Raw genomic sequence first — 18,722 nt, 5'->3', positions numbered from 1 at the left:
AGTACTATGAGCACCACAAATTCAGTTGGATTCACCTTCATTGTATTAGGGTGGAATAAGGTATGATTCTGCTTAGTGCTGCCCCTCAGAGTTATAGAGCACTGCTGTGGAATGAAGGGATGTTATAGGAAGCTTTTCTGTTTCTTGTGTTTGAATGTGCATTCACAAATGTATTTGCTTAGCTGTTCTGCAGCTCTTGTCTTTTATTGTAGCAGGTTTCAGTTGTACCAGAATTGTTTTTTGAAGTTGCAGCGCATTTCTCTAATTGCTTTGAGCTCTGTGTGTTTGCACCCATCTGTCACTAAACACAGAAGTAAGTATTGTATAAGTAACCTTCAGTAAAAGTCAGTCCCTCCAGGAAGAAAGAACACTGTGAATTCTGCACGACCTTGCAATTTCGTCCAGTCAACTTTTCTATTACCAATTGTTGTTTCCCACGAGTTTTATCAACAGTTACCGTGCAAAACGTTAAGCCATCCTTCAGAAAACATTCAGTATGATTCGATTTATTTTGATTTGTGTGGTCGTGACTCGATTCAAAACTATTCCCGATTCAGTACACAGAAGGCTAATTTCAAGATCTACTCCAGTCCACTGTGCGCCCAAACGCTCACTGGATGAATTTCTTGCTGCTCCATTTTAGCAAGGCTACCGACTACTAGAACTAACATTAGCAGCGACCGACTAGCAAGTAGCTATGCTTGCTCCATTGTGTTTTATGGAACCAAGAAAGGGTGTGCAGCAAGTCAAAATTTCCAGCAGCAAAAATTTTTAATTATACTTACAGCTGCAGTAGGTAGTAGGTTTATAAAAAAAACTTTTTGTTATATTTGCTGAAACTTTGACTATATCCTGAAAGTAGTACTTGATAAGGTGAAGATCTTGAAGATAGTTGATTGTTAAGTTTCATTCCCAGGGTCCCAAAGTGTCTGTATTTGACACCCTAGGAATGAGACTCAAAAATCAAATATCATTCTTGGCTCTGGTTGGTTGTTTTCATTTAGGCCCAGATAATTCACAAATGCCATTAGGAGCACTATAAGGAGCCAGAGGAACCAGATTTTTTTTTCAGATTATCCGTCTCATGTACTACTGTCACGATAAAGTTTTAGCAAATATGACAAACAATTATTTTTACCTACTTGCGGCTTTAAAGAACTTTTTATTTTTTCGAAGTTGTGAATCTGTTCAGAATTGTAAAAGATAAGAATCGTGAATCTTACATGAATCAAAAATGTTTTCCCCTACAATTATTAATTATACAAGAAAAAAAAAAGTTTTTACTTCGTCTTGCAATTTAATTTTAAAATAATTCCTAAAAACATTGCAATGTGCATCGCAAGATTTTAGATAAGCTGCCCTGAAATCAGGCATTTTAGACCAAAACAATCCTAAAAAAGCCTGCAAAATCCTGGAGAGACTGAAAAGGAACCTTCATTTTGATATCAAACAGTAAACAGTTGTTTCCATTGATGTCAACTACATCTGTTTTGCATGTGTGTGTACTCGTGTGTTAAACCTCCAGGTGTCCAAGAGGCTGAATCCCAGGGTAAGAGCTGTAGTTTTTATCAGCCTGTCTTCTGAATGTTATAGATTTAAGACACACATACACATCTGTGTTTGTGCTCTGAGTTCAGTTTTTCAGATTGTTGCTTTGCTGAAGGCTGAAGCTGCCTTCTGACTATTTCCAGTCTGCTTGTAAACACACTTGGACAGCAGTGTCAGGTTTTTGGCTAATCTGGAAAATGAAGTACCACCTGACACCTCAGCTTCACTGCACTGATGCAAAGTTACTATTGAAGTCCAATAGAGCCATAGAGCACGTCATGAGTAGGTGAAAGTGAAACATTAAACACTTCTAGAATGTGCACAGTATTTCATGTAAACAGGATGTGATCGTGTGCCTGAGGTGCATGAAAATGACTAGATTGGTTAGATTGTCAGTAATGTCTGAGATGAACTGTCACACTACTTCCTCCATCAGTGTGCTTCCTTCTTTTTTTCTTTCACTGTACCTTTCTTCAGGTTTTTTTGTTCTTTGCCCCTGCACTCTCTCTGTCCCTCTTTCACCAAGGCAAGGAGTTCAAAATCAGCCCTGTTAGTGTAAATTAGCACTACAATGTCAATATCATGACAAAACTCACAAGTTCAGTGTTAATGTAAAACTCAGATAGGATGGATGTGGTCAGCAGTGGGAGGATCTTTAACTCTCCCCTGGGAGGGCTTGGTCACACATGCAAAATTAACATTGGCGAATATACTCAGCAGCAGATTTGGTTCTTAGCACCACTGTCACTCACCTGCATTTACATATTTGTCAGCGTCATAAAAGGAAAATGCTAGATGCCACTAAATCCTACATACTGGTCCTTTAAATGTACAACGTACTACAAGGAGTTTTAACTGGTTATGAAACAGTCTCAGTTTAATACTGATGCCCCTATATGACCTACAAAAACAAACAAGACCATCAGAGAGAAGGTTGGATATTTTTATATAGTTATTCTTTTTTTTTTGTCATTAAAGTTTTTATTTATTCATACACACATAAACATACAATCAAACTCAAAAACAAACACTGACCCCAACATCAACAGACAGTATATCCAGCATACAACCCCATATACAAAGGCCTCCTGCAAATCGACATTTCCTTTTTTTAAAACAACCAAAATATACATTCAGCACCATGTCTACAAATTTTTCCATATGCCATACCTACAAAAAAATACGTTCCCAGGCCCTCCTAAAATGTTCTTCTTTGTTGTTAATTCTAGCCAACATGCGTTCATATGAAGCAACTTCTGACATTATTTCCATCCATTTTTTAACATCGGGGGCGACTGTACTCTTCCATGCTCTGAGAATTGTTCGAGCAGCTGTGACCATCCCAACTTTTAAAACCCCTTGTTCATATTTAGATATATTTGACATTTCTGTTTGGTCCCCTAACAAACACAGTCTTGGTGATACAGGTACCACCACACCCAGCCATTTACTCACATGTTCCAGTACTTTCTCCCAAAACGGGTAGACCAGTTTACGTCCCCAAATTACATGTAAAAATGTTCCTATCCTATCCAACATAAATTATTTCCTATTAAGCCCATTCTATGTAGTTTTGAAGGGGTGAAAAAAAACCTATGAATTATCTTGTACTAAATAAATTTCCCCTTCGTCTGTCTCATGTGTTTCCCTGTATTTGATAAGATATTTAACCAATCCTCCTCACTCAAATCACACCCTAGGTCTTTCTGCCAAATGATCCTCAGATTTTTACACATATCTTCTCGTATACCATTAAATGTCTTGTAGAATATGGCTGCTCTGTGTGTTATACTAGGTAGGTCCAAAACTTCCATCAATGTATTCTTGTTGTGACTAAATTTACCCTTTGTGATACAGTCTTATTTGTAAATATTTCCAAAAATGACCTTTATATTCCAGATTATATTTTTGCATAATATCACGACATAAACACTCCATCCACACACAGGTCACTTATTTTGCATATCCCTCTTACAAGCCATTGATTACAATAAATAGAGTTCTTCCCAATATGTATGGCTGGGTTATACCATAGAGAGGCGTAAGGTTGTCTTAAGTGCGAAATACCATATATCTTATGAATTTCTCTCCAGACTGCTTTAGAATAAGACAACACTGGGTTTGAAAAATAATTATGCCCAGAAGTTGTTATACCATGTGAGAGGACATCCAGAGGTTCAAACGGGCTAGCTAGTTCCCTTTCAATTTTGATCCAGCTCAGCTCATGATCTATCCTCTTCCAATATTTTATCATTCTAGACATTTCAAATGATAGATTATATAATCTTACATTAGGTAGACCCATACCTCCCGTTTCCCTCGTTGACCACATCTTCTTTATATTAATCCTTGGTCTCTTTTTATCCCATAAAAAGTCTTTGATAACTCTATCATAATGTTTAAACAGCTGTGGTGCTTTATTGACTGGCAACATCATGGAGACATAATTGAATTGTGGTGCAACCACCATTTTAATTACATAAATTTTTCCCCACAGTGTGAGCTTCAATTTTCCCCATTTATCAAGGTTCATTTTTATTTTCTGGAGGAGTGGTTCCATATTTGAGAGCATTATTTCGTCCAGATTTGGATTTAGTTGAATGCCAAGATATTTCATACCTGAAGGTAGAAACTTGAAGCCATATGAAGTGATAACCCCAGAGTGACACGTATGCGATATCGGCATACATTCCGATTTATGCCAGTTTATTTTATAACCTGATAATCTAGAATATGACTCGATACATTCAAGTAACACCGGCAGGGAGTCCCCAGAGTCTGCTAACACTGCTAAGATATCATCTGCATACATAAATAGCTTGTGCTCTCTACCTCCTGCCTGCACACCTTTAATCCTCACATCAGCTCTGATTGCTACAGCTAATGGTTCAAGAACCATAGTAAAGAGCAATGGGGAGAGAGCCACATCCCTGTCTTGTCCCCCTGGAAAGACAGAAAAAATCTGATATCAGCCCATTTGTTAAAACAGCTGCCCTTGGGCTAGAGTAAAGTATCTTCACCCAGTTACAAAAGCCAGGACCCAACGCAAATTTTGAAAGAGTCCACATGAGGAACCCCCACTCCACCCTGTCAAAAGCCTCCTCAGCATCAAGTGAAAAAGCTGCCACTGGTACCGGATTAGAGCAATTCATATGCATCAGATGTATGAGCCTTTGCATGTTATCAACCTACTTGATCTCCATGTATAATGTCTGGCAGTATTTTCTCTAGACGTGACGCCAAGGTCTTTGTCAAAATCTTACAATCCACCCCAAGAAGGCTCACAGGTCTGAAATTAGACGGATCTGAGGTATCTTTGTCTTTTTTAGGAATAAGAGAAATTAAAGCATCATTAAACGTACCAGACATTGAGCCCCTCTCAGATGCCTCCATGTACACCTTATGCAATATAGGGGCCAAGATATCAATATATTTCTTGTAATATTCAACCGAGAAGCCATCCAAACCTTTCTCTAATTTTCAGATCTCTTTGTCTAATGTATTTTCTTTCTTCGCATTCTCCTTTTTCCTTTTTGAAGTGTGAGCAATAATTTTCCCTCTTATATAAGCCTTAGATGCTTCCCAGACCGAGGAAATTGTTTCTGTAGAGCCAATATTAATTTCAAAAAATGATTTAAGATCCTCTGATAAGGTATTGCTAAATGACACATTCTGTAGCCACACAGTGTTAAGCCTCCAACGTACTCTTTACACATTATCTGTGTTCAGGTCAACATGTAACTCCACTGTGGCGTGATCACTGAGGGCAATAGCCCCTATCTCACAATTAAATTCATTTCAATTTTATTTGTATAGCGCCAATTCATAACAGAAGTTATCTCAGGACGCTTTTCAAATAGAGCAGGTCTAGACCGAACTCTTTATAACATTATTTACAGAGACCCAACAGTACCACCATGAGCAAGCACTTGGCGACAAGGGCAAGGAAAAACTGCCTGTTAAAAGGCAGAAACCTAGGACAGATCCTTCGGCTCTAGGTGGGTGGTCGTCTGTCTCGACCAGTTGGGGTGAGAGAGAGAGAGAGAGAGAGAGAGAGAGAGAGAGAGAGACAAACAGACAGATAGGTGCACAGCAACAACAGTATTGGCAATGGCAATCTAGCAGGACCATGGCAGGAGGCTCCACCAGGATCCATGAGAACCTGCGAGACGAGAAAGCACAAGAACTCCGGGGAAGAAGTGAAGTTAGTAACATGCATTAATGGGACATGAATGAGTGCAGAAAGAGAGAGGAAGAGAGGAGCTCAGTGCACCATGGGAATTTTGGTGGAGCCTCCTGCCATGGTCCCCCGATAGTCTAGGCCTATAGCAGCATAACTAAGGGATGGTTCAGGACTCACCTGATCCAACCCTAACTATAAGCTTTATCAAAGAGGAACGTCTTAAGCCTACTCTTAAATGTGGAGAGGGTGTCTGCCTCCCGAACCACAACTGGAAGCTGGTTCCACAGGAGAGGAGCTTGGTAACTGAAGGCTCTGGCTCCTGTTCTATTTTTAGAGACTATAGGAACCACAAGTAGCCCAGCATACAGAGAACGTAGTGTTCTAGAGGGGTAATAGGGTACTATGAGCTCTTTAAGATATGAAGGGGCCTGACCATGAAGAGCTTTATAGGTGAGGAGGAGGATTTTAAATTCTATTTTAAATTTTACAGGGAGCCAGTGCAGAGATGCTAGTACAGGAGAGATGTCTCCATATGTCCACCAAACTCAAGTCCTCTGTCAGCATATGAATTGCAGCTCTGTCCCTGGGTGAAGATTTACCACTGGGCTTACTCTTATCAATTAGTCCGTCCATTACCTGGTTGAAATCCCCTGCTAGTATGACCTGGCCCTGCATGTTTCCTATCACTCTATTAACTTTATGAAAGAAATCAGGTTCCTCCTTGTTTGGGGCGTATATATTACAGAGCACTGTCCTGATTCCATTGATCAAGGCTTCAATACAAATAATTCTACCGTCCTTATTATTGTGTTGTTTTAGCATGACAAAACTTAGATTTTTATTAATGAGAATCATCACCCCATTCTGTTTACTAGAGTATGAGCTATGAAAAACCTTCCCTACCCAACCTCTTTTAAATTTCCCTTCCTCTTCATCTCCTATTATATGAGACTCCTGAATAAATGCTATATCTGTATTTTTAGATTTCAAATATGTCAGAACCTTCCTCCTTTTAGTGGGGTTCCCGCATCCATTTATGTTCCATGATATTATATTAATGTACTGGTTAGCCATCATTTCTAGGCATGTAAATACTCTTTGATCCCCAGTTCTCTCATCATGGTTTCAATAATAACTAAACACATATTCACAAGGCTGTCCAAAACGTTAGGCCTTCTTAGACATACTGTCTTAGTGCAAAGATAAAACATGCAAAACACAAACATAACCCCGGTTAAAGCAACCCAGAACTCGGTGCTTCTAACTACCCCCCACCCCACCCCCCGATTAACCTCAACTAAATTAACCGTGTCTGTGAGGCGCATCCTGTCAGCTCGTGACAGTACAGCTCTTCATGCCTCCTACAAACCATCATCAAAGTTACCTTATTCCCACAGGTTCACACACCCTTCGTCTGATTTCCATAAAGTCCCCCGGTCCTTTATTCAACATCTCGCACAAACTTCTCCGCTTCATTGCTGTCTCGAAAAGTTTTCTTCTGTCCTTTCCATGTGAAGATGAGCGTTGCAGTGTAGACCAGCCTGTGTCTCACATTTAGCTCATGTAGACGTCTCTTCACTGGGGTGAAGGCTTTCCTTTTCTCCGTCAACTCTCTTGACACATCCTCATAGAAGGACAGTTTACAGTCCTCCCAGTCGATTCCACGTCCCTCCTTAGCCACCTGCAGCACCTTGTCTCGGGCCGATGAACGTAGGAAGCGCATCAGTATGGTTCTGGGCGGTTGATTCGGGCCCGGTATGGGTGCCAAAGAACGGTGGGCACGCTCAATTTCAAACTCGTTGCCGGACAGCCCGAGCCCCTGAGAGATTATCTTTTCCACACACTGAATAACTTTGCCCGTCTCCTCCTTGCCCTCTTTCAGTCCCACCACTCTTACATTATTCGTCCTGCTGCGATTTTCCAGGTCTTCCACGCGCATCCAGTGTTTCCAGTCTCTTGTCACACTTCTCCAGGCTTTCCTCCATTCGTGTGTTTACTTCTTCCACGTCCGATATCCGTTGTTCTGCCTCTCCCAGCCTCACTTGTATGCTCTCCACCGCATCTTTAAGCTCTTTCGTTGTCCTTAATTGAGACAACATCCGCCGCCACCACCTGAAGAGTGGTACTGATTTTCTGTATTTCCTCAAACATTGTTTTATCGTCAAACCCTCCTCCAGGTTTAGGGTCGCTGTCACATATCGGTGTCGGCGAGGTGCGTTCAGGTGTTGGACTGGTCTTTGAGACTAGCTTACTTCTCGTCGCCGCGCCTTTGAAAAAGTTAGCTTTGCTGTTGATCACCATTTCGCCGGGAAAGTACAAATTTTTGGTCGGAAACTGGTATTAATTCTTGTTTTTAACACAGGGCCTCAATTTTCAGACTAAGAACGAAGTGTGTCTCCAAATTTACATAATTAGCTGATGGTTGTGAGGAGCTCTTCAGCTGTGCTGCCATCTTCCCTGTGGTCCCACGTGACCCCCTATATAGTTATTCTTAATTAATTGGTCAGATTCCTGTTGAAATCAATTAAAGAAGGCGGTAGAAACATTACCGCTTTTGTCCACAGGGGCCACCAGAATCAACTCACAATTTCCTTGTAGGGAATATGTATAAACTCTAGCTCTATGTTCTATATGTAATTGAGGTGTGTACTTCCATTATCCCAAATGTTTCCAACAATGTTCAAACTCAGAGAAATCTGTCAATTTATTCAGGTAATTTTTTTTTTTTTTTTTTTTTTTTTTTTTTTTTTTTTTTTAAAAAAAATTTTGGTTTTTAAAAAAGTACCGAACTCTTTAACATTAATTACAGGCCCAACGTACCACCATACGGCAGGAAACTGCCTGTTAAAGGCGAAAAGCAGATCCCCGCTCTAGTGGTGGCGTCTGGGGGGGGGGGGGGGGGGGGGGGGGGGGGGGGGGGGGGGGGGGGGGGGGGGGGGGAGAGAGAGAGAGAGAGAGACAGCAGCAAAACAAAAACAGTGTTACCAACAATGGCAGTAAGGGCAACGGGGGGGGCCGCCCCCCGGGGCCCCGGCCGCCCCCGGAGGGGCAACACGAAAGCGGGGGAGAAGGGGGGGTATTAAGGAAATTGGTTAATTGGTTTTAAGGGGTAGGGGGAGGGGGGAGAAAGGAAGTAGGTAGGGCCATGGGGGAAATCCCCTTTTTTATTTTTTTTTACTCTATTTTTTTTTGTTGTTTTATTATCTCCTTTCTCCCTTCCTACCTTTTTCCTTTTATATTTTTTTATTATTTTTTTTTTTTTTTTTTTTTTTAGGGTTTTTTTTTCTTTCCCCCCCCCTCCCCCCCCCCCCCCCAGGGGTGGTTTTTTTTTGAGGGTTTTTTTTTTTTTTTTTTTTTTTTTTTTTTTTTTTTTACTAAAAATAACCCCCCTTTTAAAGAGTTTTTTTTTTTTTTTTTTTTTTTTTTTTTTTTTTTTTTTTTTTTTTTTTATTTAGGGTTTTAATTATTATTTTTTTTTTTTTTGGTTAGTTTTTTTTTTTTTTTTTTTTTTTTTTTTTTTTTTTTATTTTTTAGTGTAGGTTAGGGAAGGGATTTTTTTTTTTTTTTTTTTTTTTTTTTTTTTTTTTTTTTTTTTTTTTTTTTTTTTTTTTTTTTTTTTTTTTTTTTTTTTTTTGTGTTATTTTTTAAAAATATTTTTTTATTTTTTATTTTTTAAATTATAAATTTTTTTTTTTTTTTTTTTTTTTTTTTTTTTTTTTTTTTTTTTTTTTTTTTTTTTTTTTTTTAATAAAAAAAAAGGGAGTTTTTGTTTTTTTTTTTTTTTTGGTTTATAAAAAAAAATTTTTTTAAAAAAAACCATTATTTTTTTTTGTGTTGTTTTAGGGGGGTTTATTATTTTTTTTTTTTTTTATTTTTTTTTATAATAATTTTTTTTTTTTTTTTTGGGGAAAAAAAAAATTTTTGTTTTTTTTTGTGTTTAACATAAGAAAATTGCAGGTCATCCAGGATTTTATGTCCTTAAGACATGTTTGTAATTTAGATAATTGATTAATTTCATTGGGTTTAAATAGATATACTGCGTATCATCTGCATAACAGTGAAAGTTATGGGTGATTCCTAATAATGTTGCCTAAAGGGAGCATATATAAAGTAAATAGTATTGGTCAAGTACAAACCTGGGAACTATGACTAACTTTAGTATTTATGGAGGATTCATCGTTAACATGTACAACGAGTACGATCGATAAGTATGACTAAACCAGGTTAGGCAGTTCTTTATGCCAATTTGATGCTAAGTCTCTGTAAAAATATATGGTCAATGGTGTCAAATGCACACTAAGATCTAATAATACAAGTACAGAGACAAGTCCATTGTCAGAAGCAGTCAGAAGGTCATTATAACTTAACAGACGTCTCGTGCTATGATGAACTCAAATCGACAAATCAAATAAACTATTGTTATGTAGAAAGTCACAAACTCTTACTACTTTCTAGAATCTTAGAGAGGAACGGAGGTTAAATGGTCTATAGTTCAAAAGGGTCAAGAGTAGACTTTTTAAAGGGGTTTAATTCAGCTACTTTAAAGACTGTCATATGATAATAAAAAAATTAATCATATAGAAGTGCCAATAAGGACAACTTCTTAACAGCCTAGTGATGGTCTAAAAAGGTGATGGCTAAAATATAAGTAACAAAAACAAAAGTAAATATACATAAACATTACAAAAATCCCTGAACTTTGAGAGCCACTGATAACTGTTGTGGCAGTTGGTGATTAATTTTTCTCTAATAGTAATAATTTTATTATAGAAGAAGCTCATGAAGTCATTGCTACTTAAGTTTATGGGGATATGTGGCTCGATAGAGCTGTGACTCTCGTCAGCCTGGCTACAGTGCTGAAGGAACCTAGGTTGTTCTTATTTTCTTCTATTAGTGCTGAGTATAGGCTCCTCTGGCATTACGGAGGGCCTTTCTATAAATCTAAGATCATCTTGCCAATTTGAGCGATATTCGATAATTGAAGAGCGCCATTTCCTTTCAGATTTCCTAGCTATTTGCTTTAACGGCGGGTTTGGTGGTTATACCAAGGTGCTAGTCTCCTATGTTTTAATAATTTCCTTTTATAGGAGCGATAGAGTCTAATGTTGATCGTAGTGAGCCTGTAGCACTATCGACAAGATTATCAATTTCAGAGGGACTAAAGTTGTTATAGGACTCTGTTAAATTAACATGCATTGAATTAAACACGAAGGAATCTCTCTTAAATTTAGCTACACACTGTCAGATAAAATTCTGTAGGAAGTTTTGTCTAATGGCTTATAATCTAATAGTATGAATTCAAAAGTTACTAAATAATGGTCAGATAGGAAAGGATTATGTGGGAAGACTATTAAATGTTCAATATCAATGCCATATGATAAAACAAGGTCAAGAGTGTGATTAAAACAATATTGGTTTATTTACACTCTGACAGAAGCCAATTAGTCTATTAATGATATAAATGCATTACTAAGGCTGTCATTGTCAACATCCACATGAATATTAAAATACCACAATAATTACTTATCGATTTAAGGACTAACAAAAACAAAATTAGATATAAAATCAAACGGTAACGTACACTAAACAAAAACTCCATCAGTGGAAAATAAAAAAGCTCAAATAATAAATAGTTAGGTTTAGGTCATAAAACAATTTTTTTTTTTTTTCCCCCTCCTTTGCCTTTTGTTTGAGGAATTTTTTTTTTATTTTTTTTTTTTTTCCCCTTTTTGCCGCGGCGGGGGTTGTGGTTGTCTACCAGAAGCTGTCATACATTGACTGTTTATCCAGTCTGAAGCCAAATTTTTACCATCCACTGTTTAGATCTTGGTGCTTTTTAACTCTAGATTTGAACCAGATGAAGGATTTTAGTTATAGGACGTCTGGATCTTAAATTATCAGAGAAACAAGCTGAGCTAACGTTAGCAGCAGCTCAGCTCGCAGCCCCTCTGGGACGCCCTTTGTCTGTCCAACAGACGGCCTTTGTCAGCAGCGTGGGAGAAACAGTGATTTTTAAGGTGGAACTGCTTTATTCAGTGTGTTTAGTGGCTTTAATCAGCAGGTCTGATGGTTTTGGAGAGGATGAGACCTCTGTGGATAATTGGGCTCATGGTAGAAACCTCCTGAACCATCCTAACTGGGAGAAGCTGACTGCAATGACGGCAATGGTGGTGAAGACCACAACTCCCATGATCCCACGCTACTTCACCACATCATTAAACTTTCTCTTTTCCTATTGTTTTGTCGAGTGGCAGAAATGACCGATTGTATGCTTAAGAGAGTTTGAAATGTCAGCAGCCATCAAGGTCACAGGAGTGGGTCATTTTGAGAAAGGCTTTGTGATAAATATGACAATGTGAATACTTACAGCGTTGGCATCTAGAAACGCACCAATCTCAGCTCAGCAGAGAGCGGGGAGTGACAATAAGAGTTGTAGAATAATGTTTATTTACTGTATAATCTCTCTTTCTCTCTTTCTCTCACTTTCTCCATGCTGGCTCTTCTCTGCAGCAAGATTCACAAGATGAAGGGCTTTGTTACCATGGAGAAAGTGAATCTGAGCACCCTTCCAATGCTTTGGCAAGTCTTTCTTTCTTTCTTTCTTTCTTTCTTTCTTTCTTTCTTTCTTTCTGTCTGTCTGTCCTCTCTCCTTCCTCCTCACTCTGTCCTGGTCTGCATGCCTCACTCCGCTCGTTAACTCCTTCCATCTCAGCTTCCTTCAGCTCTGTAAACCCAAGGAATGACAGCAAATAATAAAGTTTGGAGACAGGGAGGGTCTAATGAAAGATTCTGTTGATTTGCATTATGGGAAATGTGAGATCCAGTATTTCCTGGAGCTTGACCCATACTAGGAACTAAAAATTAAGATATCTCACTGTTGTTTGTCGCTCTCTGTACAGTAAGAAAAAAAACAAAAGAGCAGAGATTCCACTGACAAAAGATGATAATTAAATAAAAGTCTTGAATAGTGGTGGTCATTCACGTGTTTTCATGTATTGTCTTGTCATACCTGAAAGGGCATGCTTTATGTTTTGTCCTTCAAAAACGTTCAACAAGAACTCCTGGAAGCGTACTCATTTAGTTCACAGTGATGATTATTGCTGTATGCTGGGTGTTTTGGTCCCACTAATTGGTCTGTATTCTGTACAGAACCTTCCAGCTCTGAGATACGGGGCACAGGTCAAAATGTTCCAGAACCAGGTTCCTCTGCTACCTGGAGAGACCATCCAGACTTCAGGTAAGTTCAACTAATCTGTCTCTCATCCAAATTCATCATGACAGTATCAGGCGTTTTATCAGTTTTCAAGCTGCAACTTTTTGTCATATTTGCTGAAACTTTCACTATATCCTTACAGTAGTCAGCAAATATGACAAAAAATGTTTTTCATAAAAATTACCTACTCCAGCTTTAAAACAGTCAATGTGCATATTACTTATTTGTGAGTTAATCCATATCTTTTTTTGTGTGTGCACTGGCGGGCAGTCAAGGATGTGATGTACATCTGTCCATTCAGTGGTCTGGTTAATGGGACCCTGACCATCACAGACTATAAGCTCTACTTCACCAGTGTGGAAAGGGTACTGAAGATCTCAGCAGAGCTTTTATTCACAACCACAGCTCTATTGTCTCTCTGTATTGTATGTGTCTAATGTCAGTGTGTGTACATCCAGGACTCTCCATTCATTCTTGATGTGAACCTGGGAGTCATCAGCAGACTGGAGACCATCACTGTTCCCAACCAGGGAGAGAACACCAAAGGACTGGAGCTAGTCTGCAAGGTACCACACTCTCTCACACATTGGTGAAGGTGGAATCAGAGAATGAATTAATAAACTAATAATTTCAATAATTATGAGTGATGAGTGTGCAGTTTCCGTTGGGGGGTTATTTTGGGGGTTTCTTCTGATGTTGTCTCTGCTTCAGGACATGAGGAGTCCCAGGTTTGCTTATAAGACAGAGGAAAGCCATCCGGATGTGGTGGAGGTTCTGGCCAAACATGCCTTCCCCTTCTCCCACAACCTGGTCAGTCTAATATGAATGTGTTCCTTAGTGTTATATATTCACATCTTAAGTTAACTAATGTTAGCAAAACAATTACTATCTAGCTAATCTACATCAATCGTTAGTTAGCTATTTAGCTAGTTACTTAGCCTTCTGCTACAGAGCTACTTACTACTTAGCTACTTAGCTGACATTTTGCTAGCACTAGCTGACTTAATATGTAACTATATACAGTTGCAATCAGAAATATTCAACCCCCTCTCCTCAAAAGACATTATAGTGATGTGGATGAAAAATAATGACAATAAATGAGAAAAAACCTCATTAAACAAAAAATATTTATTGATACATATTTGAGTTGTTTTGACAACAGAAGTTGACTTTGAAGTCCAAATGAAAAATGTAACTCTTTTTAAACATGTGCATGTGCAGTATTATTCAACCCACAGCTTCAGTACTTTGTGGAGCATCCTTTAGCTTTTATAACTTCTAACAAACATTTTCGGTGTGCTGTCAAGGTTTTTACAACTCTCGATCGGAATCTTTGCCCATTCTTCACGTGCAAAAGCCTCTACCTCAATGATGTTTGATGGCTTCCGTGCTGCAACTGCCTGCTTTAAATCCCACCAAAGATTTTCAATCGGATTTAAATCTGGTGACTGAGAAGGCCACTCCAGGACGTTCCAGGATCTTTTTCTCAACCAAGCTTTGGGTTAACTTGGAGGTGTGCTTGGGATCATTCTCTTGCTGCAAAGTCCAATGATCACCAGGGCACGCCAGACATACACTGGTCCATATGTCCAAACAGTTCCAGTTTGGTTTCATCAGTCTCCGTAAACTCTGGGGTCTTATCCAAATTCCTCCTGGCATATTGCAGTCGACTTTTGATGTTCCTTGTGGTCAAGAGTAAAGTGCGTCTTGGAGTCCGGCCATGAAGTCCTTGTTTATTCAGTGCACGTCTTATAGTTGTCACTGAAGCACTTGTACCAGCCTTCATCAGGTCATCCTGTAGGTGTCTTGCAGTCACACAGGGGTTTCTATCAGTGTTCTGACTAAGTTGCTAAGTGCCCTTAGTCTTCTTATACCCAAGGCCCTTCAGGTGTGATGAAATAATCTCCTCTCTCAGCTTTTGTGGAAGCTCCTTTGTTTTTCCCATGATTGGCAACTCACCTTCAATACCTTCATGGGTGGCCTTTATATATGCATCACAGCTGAAGCAAGTTAAGGATTATTATAGATTGCAACTGTATATGTTAAAATTGTATTATCTTTTCAACACAGATTAGCCTAGCACATAGCATATGTAAGTACAGGAAAGGAAAACTTTGATTTGACTTTGACAGCTTGCTCAGCTATTATTTATGGAAGCACAGAGTGAACAGGGGCGGGACTTAGACAGGGTCAATTGGCAGTATTCACTGGTGGGAAACTGGTATGTCATTGTCATTGTGAACAAATAACCTTTTTAACTTGTGGTCCAGAAAAAATAAATATAATTTAGGGTTTTGGGAGGTTTTGATGGGATACTACAGGAAACTATTGATCAGTTATTGGAAATATGTGACTATGTTACTTGTTAATGAAACTAATCATCAGACAAAAAGGAGTGTCTGTGTGACGTTTTCCAATTTTTAAAATCCTTCAATATGATGTATTTAGAGAAAATCTTCTGAGGTTAACTACAGCTTGTTAAGTGCGTATAAATGCCTGAGCAACAGTCAGAAGTTTAATAGTGACTGAATGCTAACATTGCTACTGGGATATCTTTTGGCAGCCCCTGTTTGCCTTCCTGTACAAGGAGCAGTTTCCTGTGGATGGCTGGAAGGTATACGACCCGACAGCAGAGTACAGACGTCAGGTAACTGCAACACTGAGTGAATACACAGACTTAACTGGTTATATTGTTTCAGTGTTTCATTTGTTCTGTGTGTGCACTCAACACCGAAACCATTGTTCATTTTCACTCTAGTTTTGATATTTCTATTATATTGTATTATTTTTAGATTCATCTTTATGTTCTTTATCTTTTTGGTAGACTTGTCCTGGAGCAAAATCTGTTTTGATTTGATTAACTCTTCAACTAATTTAGCCTGATAGAATGTTGTTGGTATGGACATAAAGGCATTTTGCAATGATGATTTTCATGATTCAGGAGAAGGTATTAGAGATTTCTTCAGTGTATATACACATCTCATTAATTCCATCACCTCGCAATACTGTAAGCAAGGCTATATATTTTTTTTTCAATTTAATTTTAGGAAAACTGATAGTATGAAGAACACACCACCATATGCATACAGTCTAAGTATAAAAGGTTCTATAAAATCTTTTGTATGCATTTGTATTCATCAGTTGCTGTAATGTCCAACATCATAGCCCTCAGTTAACAACATTGCTATCTAGTGGTCGGGGATTTAAATAAAAAACAGTGTTTGTGAGAATCAATACAATAACACAAAATAAAGTATTGCAAAAAACTACAAAATGGAAGCAACTGTAAATAATTAATTAATGACATAAGTACTTTTGTTAGAGATTAATAACAATAATACTATAAATAATAATAATATTTTTATTTTTAGATATTTTTTGCTTCACAAAATCATCATCAATCGTGATCATCTTTCTTGGTTCTAGTTAAAAGCATGGCAGCTGAGTTCTGTACAGTCTTAAGTCAGTCGATAGACTTTTGGTGGCATGTAAAATGTTCTCTGTAAAATCTCTGTGAGTTTAAAAGTTAAAAAGGACTGGATTTTGAAAAATATTTCTAAGATGCTAAAACATAATTGCACAAACTCTATGGTGTGCTGCAAGAGAAGAAGACAAACAAAGCAGCAGAGTAGTGACATCTGCAACAGCCGATTAGCATGCATTTATCAAGACCACCCATAAACAAGTAATCAGATCAAATAAGGTAAATAAAGGCCCTTTGCAGTATCTGAGTATTTACAGTATGTAAGGAAACAAGTTTGCTAAGGTACTTGCATGGTGATAACACAAATAGCAATATTTTCTTGTCTTCTAATGCAATGTTTTTTCCTAAAGGGACTATCATTGAGTAAATTGACAACCCCCAAACAGTGAACACAAAAACTGCAGGAAGTTTGTGTTACAAGATATTACATCATGGACGTAATTTGGGGGGGGGGCACAGGGGCACAGGGGACATGCCGTTTTGGTCCCCTGCTGTTTTTACCGTCCAAAAACAATGTTACGCTATAGTAAACAGAGACTAGGACCAAGCGGAAAACGGCTGCTCAAGCTAAAGCCTGTTACCCTTAGTTTAGACCGCCCACAAGCTCCTCGATTGGCTCTGCCATTTCTTGTGTGATTGGCCGTCCCTGCTGTCACTCCATCTTGCTTGCAATTTCGTCCTTGTATTACATAATACATAAGATCCCTGTGAATCTTTGGCAACCCTAGGTTGGGAACCACTGTTCTAATGTTTCATCCCTTTGGGTTGCATGTGTTCCATCAGGGCCTCCCCAATGAAAGCTGGACCTTCAGCAAGATGAACAGCACCTATGAGCTGTGTGACACCTATCCCTCCACCCTGGTCATCCCCACCAACATCACAGATGAAGACATCAAGCGAGTGGCTGTGTTCAGAGCTAAGCACCGCATACCGGTCAGTCTGAGGACCACATTCAGTGCACATGATGACCACTGACCATTTTAATGAAATGTCCAAAACCAACAAAGTGTCTCTCAATACTTTCTGACTCAGTGGCTCTTCGTTCCAAACCCTTTGTCTCCTACTGCAGTAAATCTATATAAGCAGCTCACAGATGTCCTAAAACAGCTGACCACTGTACTGTTACTGAAACAGGAGGAAATAGGGCCTTTGATGAGGACTATTTTAAGTGGCGGATTAATCCACAGTCTGTGCTGTAGTGACTTTTTGGGGCAGTATCTGTGGGATTGTGTCATGGCAATGAAGGAACACCACCCAGTGTAGCAGTGTGGCTCATGATTTCTTTTTGGTGGTCCTGAACTGGTCCCCCTGCTCTTCCTACAGGTCTTGTCCTGGATTCACCCGGAGTCTCAGGCCACCATTGTACGCTGCAGCCAGCCATTAGTCGGACCTTCGGACCGCCGATGTAAAGAGGATGAACGCTTTCTCCAAATCATCATGGACGCCAATGCCCAGTCCCACAAGCTCACCATCTTTGACGCCCGGCAGAATAGTGTAGCAGACACCAACAAGGTATGACACAGGCTCGGTTAAACAGAAAGATAAATAACGGTTTTGTTCTCTGCTCACCTCTGCTGCCTCTGACACATTCAGGCAAAGGATGGAGGGTATGAAAGTGAGAGCTTCTACCCGAATGTCGAGCTGAATTTCCTTGAAATCCCCAACATTCATGTGATGAGGGAGTCTCTGAGGAAGATGAAGGACGTGGTTTACCCCACCATAGATGAAGTCCACTGGCACTCTGCTATTGACCAGACACACTGGCTGGAGTACATACGGGTAAATCACAAACACGGCCCCTTTGAGCAACCCATGAGCTGCACAGGGTGTATCATTAACACACTGCGTGTGTCTGCTGTGTGTAGCTGTTATTAGCAGGAGCAGCGAAGATAGCGGATAAGCTGGAGTCCGGGAAGACGTCGGTGGTGGTTCACTGCAGTGACGGTTGGGACAGAACTGCTCAGCTCACCTCTCTGGCCATGCTGATGCTGGACAGTCACTACCGTACTCTCAGAGGATTCGAGGTCAGACACTACATCACAATTCATACTTTGCAGTCACGTGATTACCATGGTTACCTGGCGGGCAAGAAACATATATATTTACATATCTCCGTCACCTTACACCGCACAAAGAATGAAAGCCTACAAAAGTACGGATAGCTATCTTTTTTTCAAGAGTGGATGGGTTAACAACGCTGTCGTATGGGAGGTGAAGAACAGGAATATCTTCATAATCAAAGCTAACGTGAGTGTTACTAGTTAGCTAACTTAGCTAACGTTACCCGCTAACGT

General features: G+C 39.2%; 1 protein-coding gene and 1 long non-coding RNA gene across 8 annotated transcripts in view; one reads left to right on the top strand and one right to left on the bottom strand.

The window, feature by feature from the left end:
• LOC127349486 (uncharacterized) overlaps positions 1-5,953 on the bottom strand; it is a 228,663-nt gene extending 222,710 nt beyond the window's left edge. Inside the window, exon 1 of the long non-coding RNA XR_007880299.1 lies at positions 5,909-5,953. This is a non-coding gene — a long non-coding RNA (uncharacterized LOC127349486). The remainder of the gene's footprint in view (positions 1-5,908) is intronic.
• Positions 1-18,722, top strand: part of mtmr1a (myotubularin related protein 1a) — a 29,743-nt gene that overhangs the window by 4,105 nt on the left and 6,916 nt on the right. For 3 of the 7 annotated variants that reach the window (XM_051429598.1, XM_051429597.1, XM_051375201.1), the window contains 10 exons: positions 12,242-12,310; positions 12,881-12,968; positions 13,215-13,309; positions 13,403-13,510; positions 13,656-13,754; positions 15,508-15,591; positions 17,212-17,361; positions 17,752-17,940; positions 18,022-18,207; positions 18,294-18,452. In XM_051429598.1, the coding sequence (XP_051285558.1) occupies positions 12,242-12,310; positions 12,881-12,968; positions 13,215-13,309; positions 13,403-13,510; positions 13,656-13,754; positions 15,508-15,591; positions 17,212-17,361; positions 17,752-17,940; positions 18,022-18,207; positions 18,294-18,452 (1,227 nt within the window). Of the gene's footprint in view, positions 1-1,525; positions 1,550-12,241; positions 12,311-12,880; positions 12,969-13,214; positions 13,310-13,402; positions 13,511-13,655; positions 13,755-15,507; positions 15,592-17,211; positions 17,362-17,751; positions 17,941-18,021; positions 18,208-18,293; positions 18,453-18,722 lie in introns of all 7 variants that reach the window. The other 4 variants (XM_051375198.1, XM_051375197.1, XM_051375200.1 and 1 more) reach the window with 2 other exon arrangements.

This window comes from Dicentrarchus labrax, unplaced genomic scaffold (genome assembly GCF_905237075.1).
Source record: "Dicentrarchus labrax unplaced genomic scaffold, dlabrax2021, whole genome shotgun sequence".
Lineage (NCBI taxonomy): Eukaryota > Metazoa > Chordata > Actinopteri > Moronidae > Dicentrarchus > Dicentrarchus labrax.
Note: the sequence above shows the minus strand (reverse complement) of the source record. Positions and strands in the feature narration are given on the sequence as shown.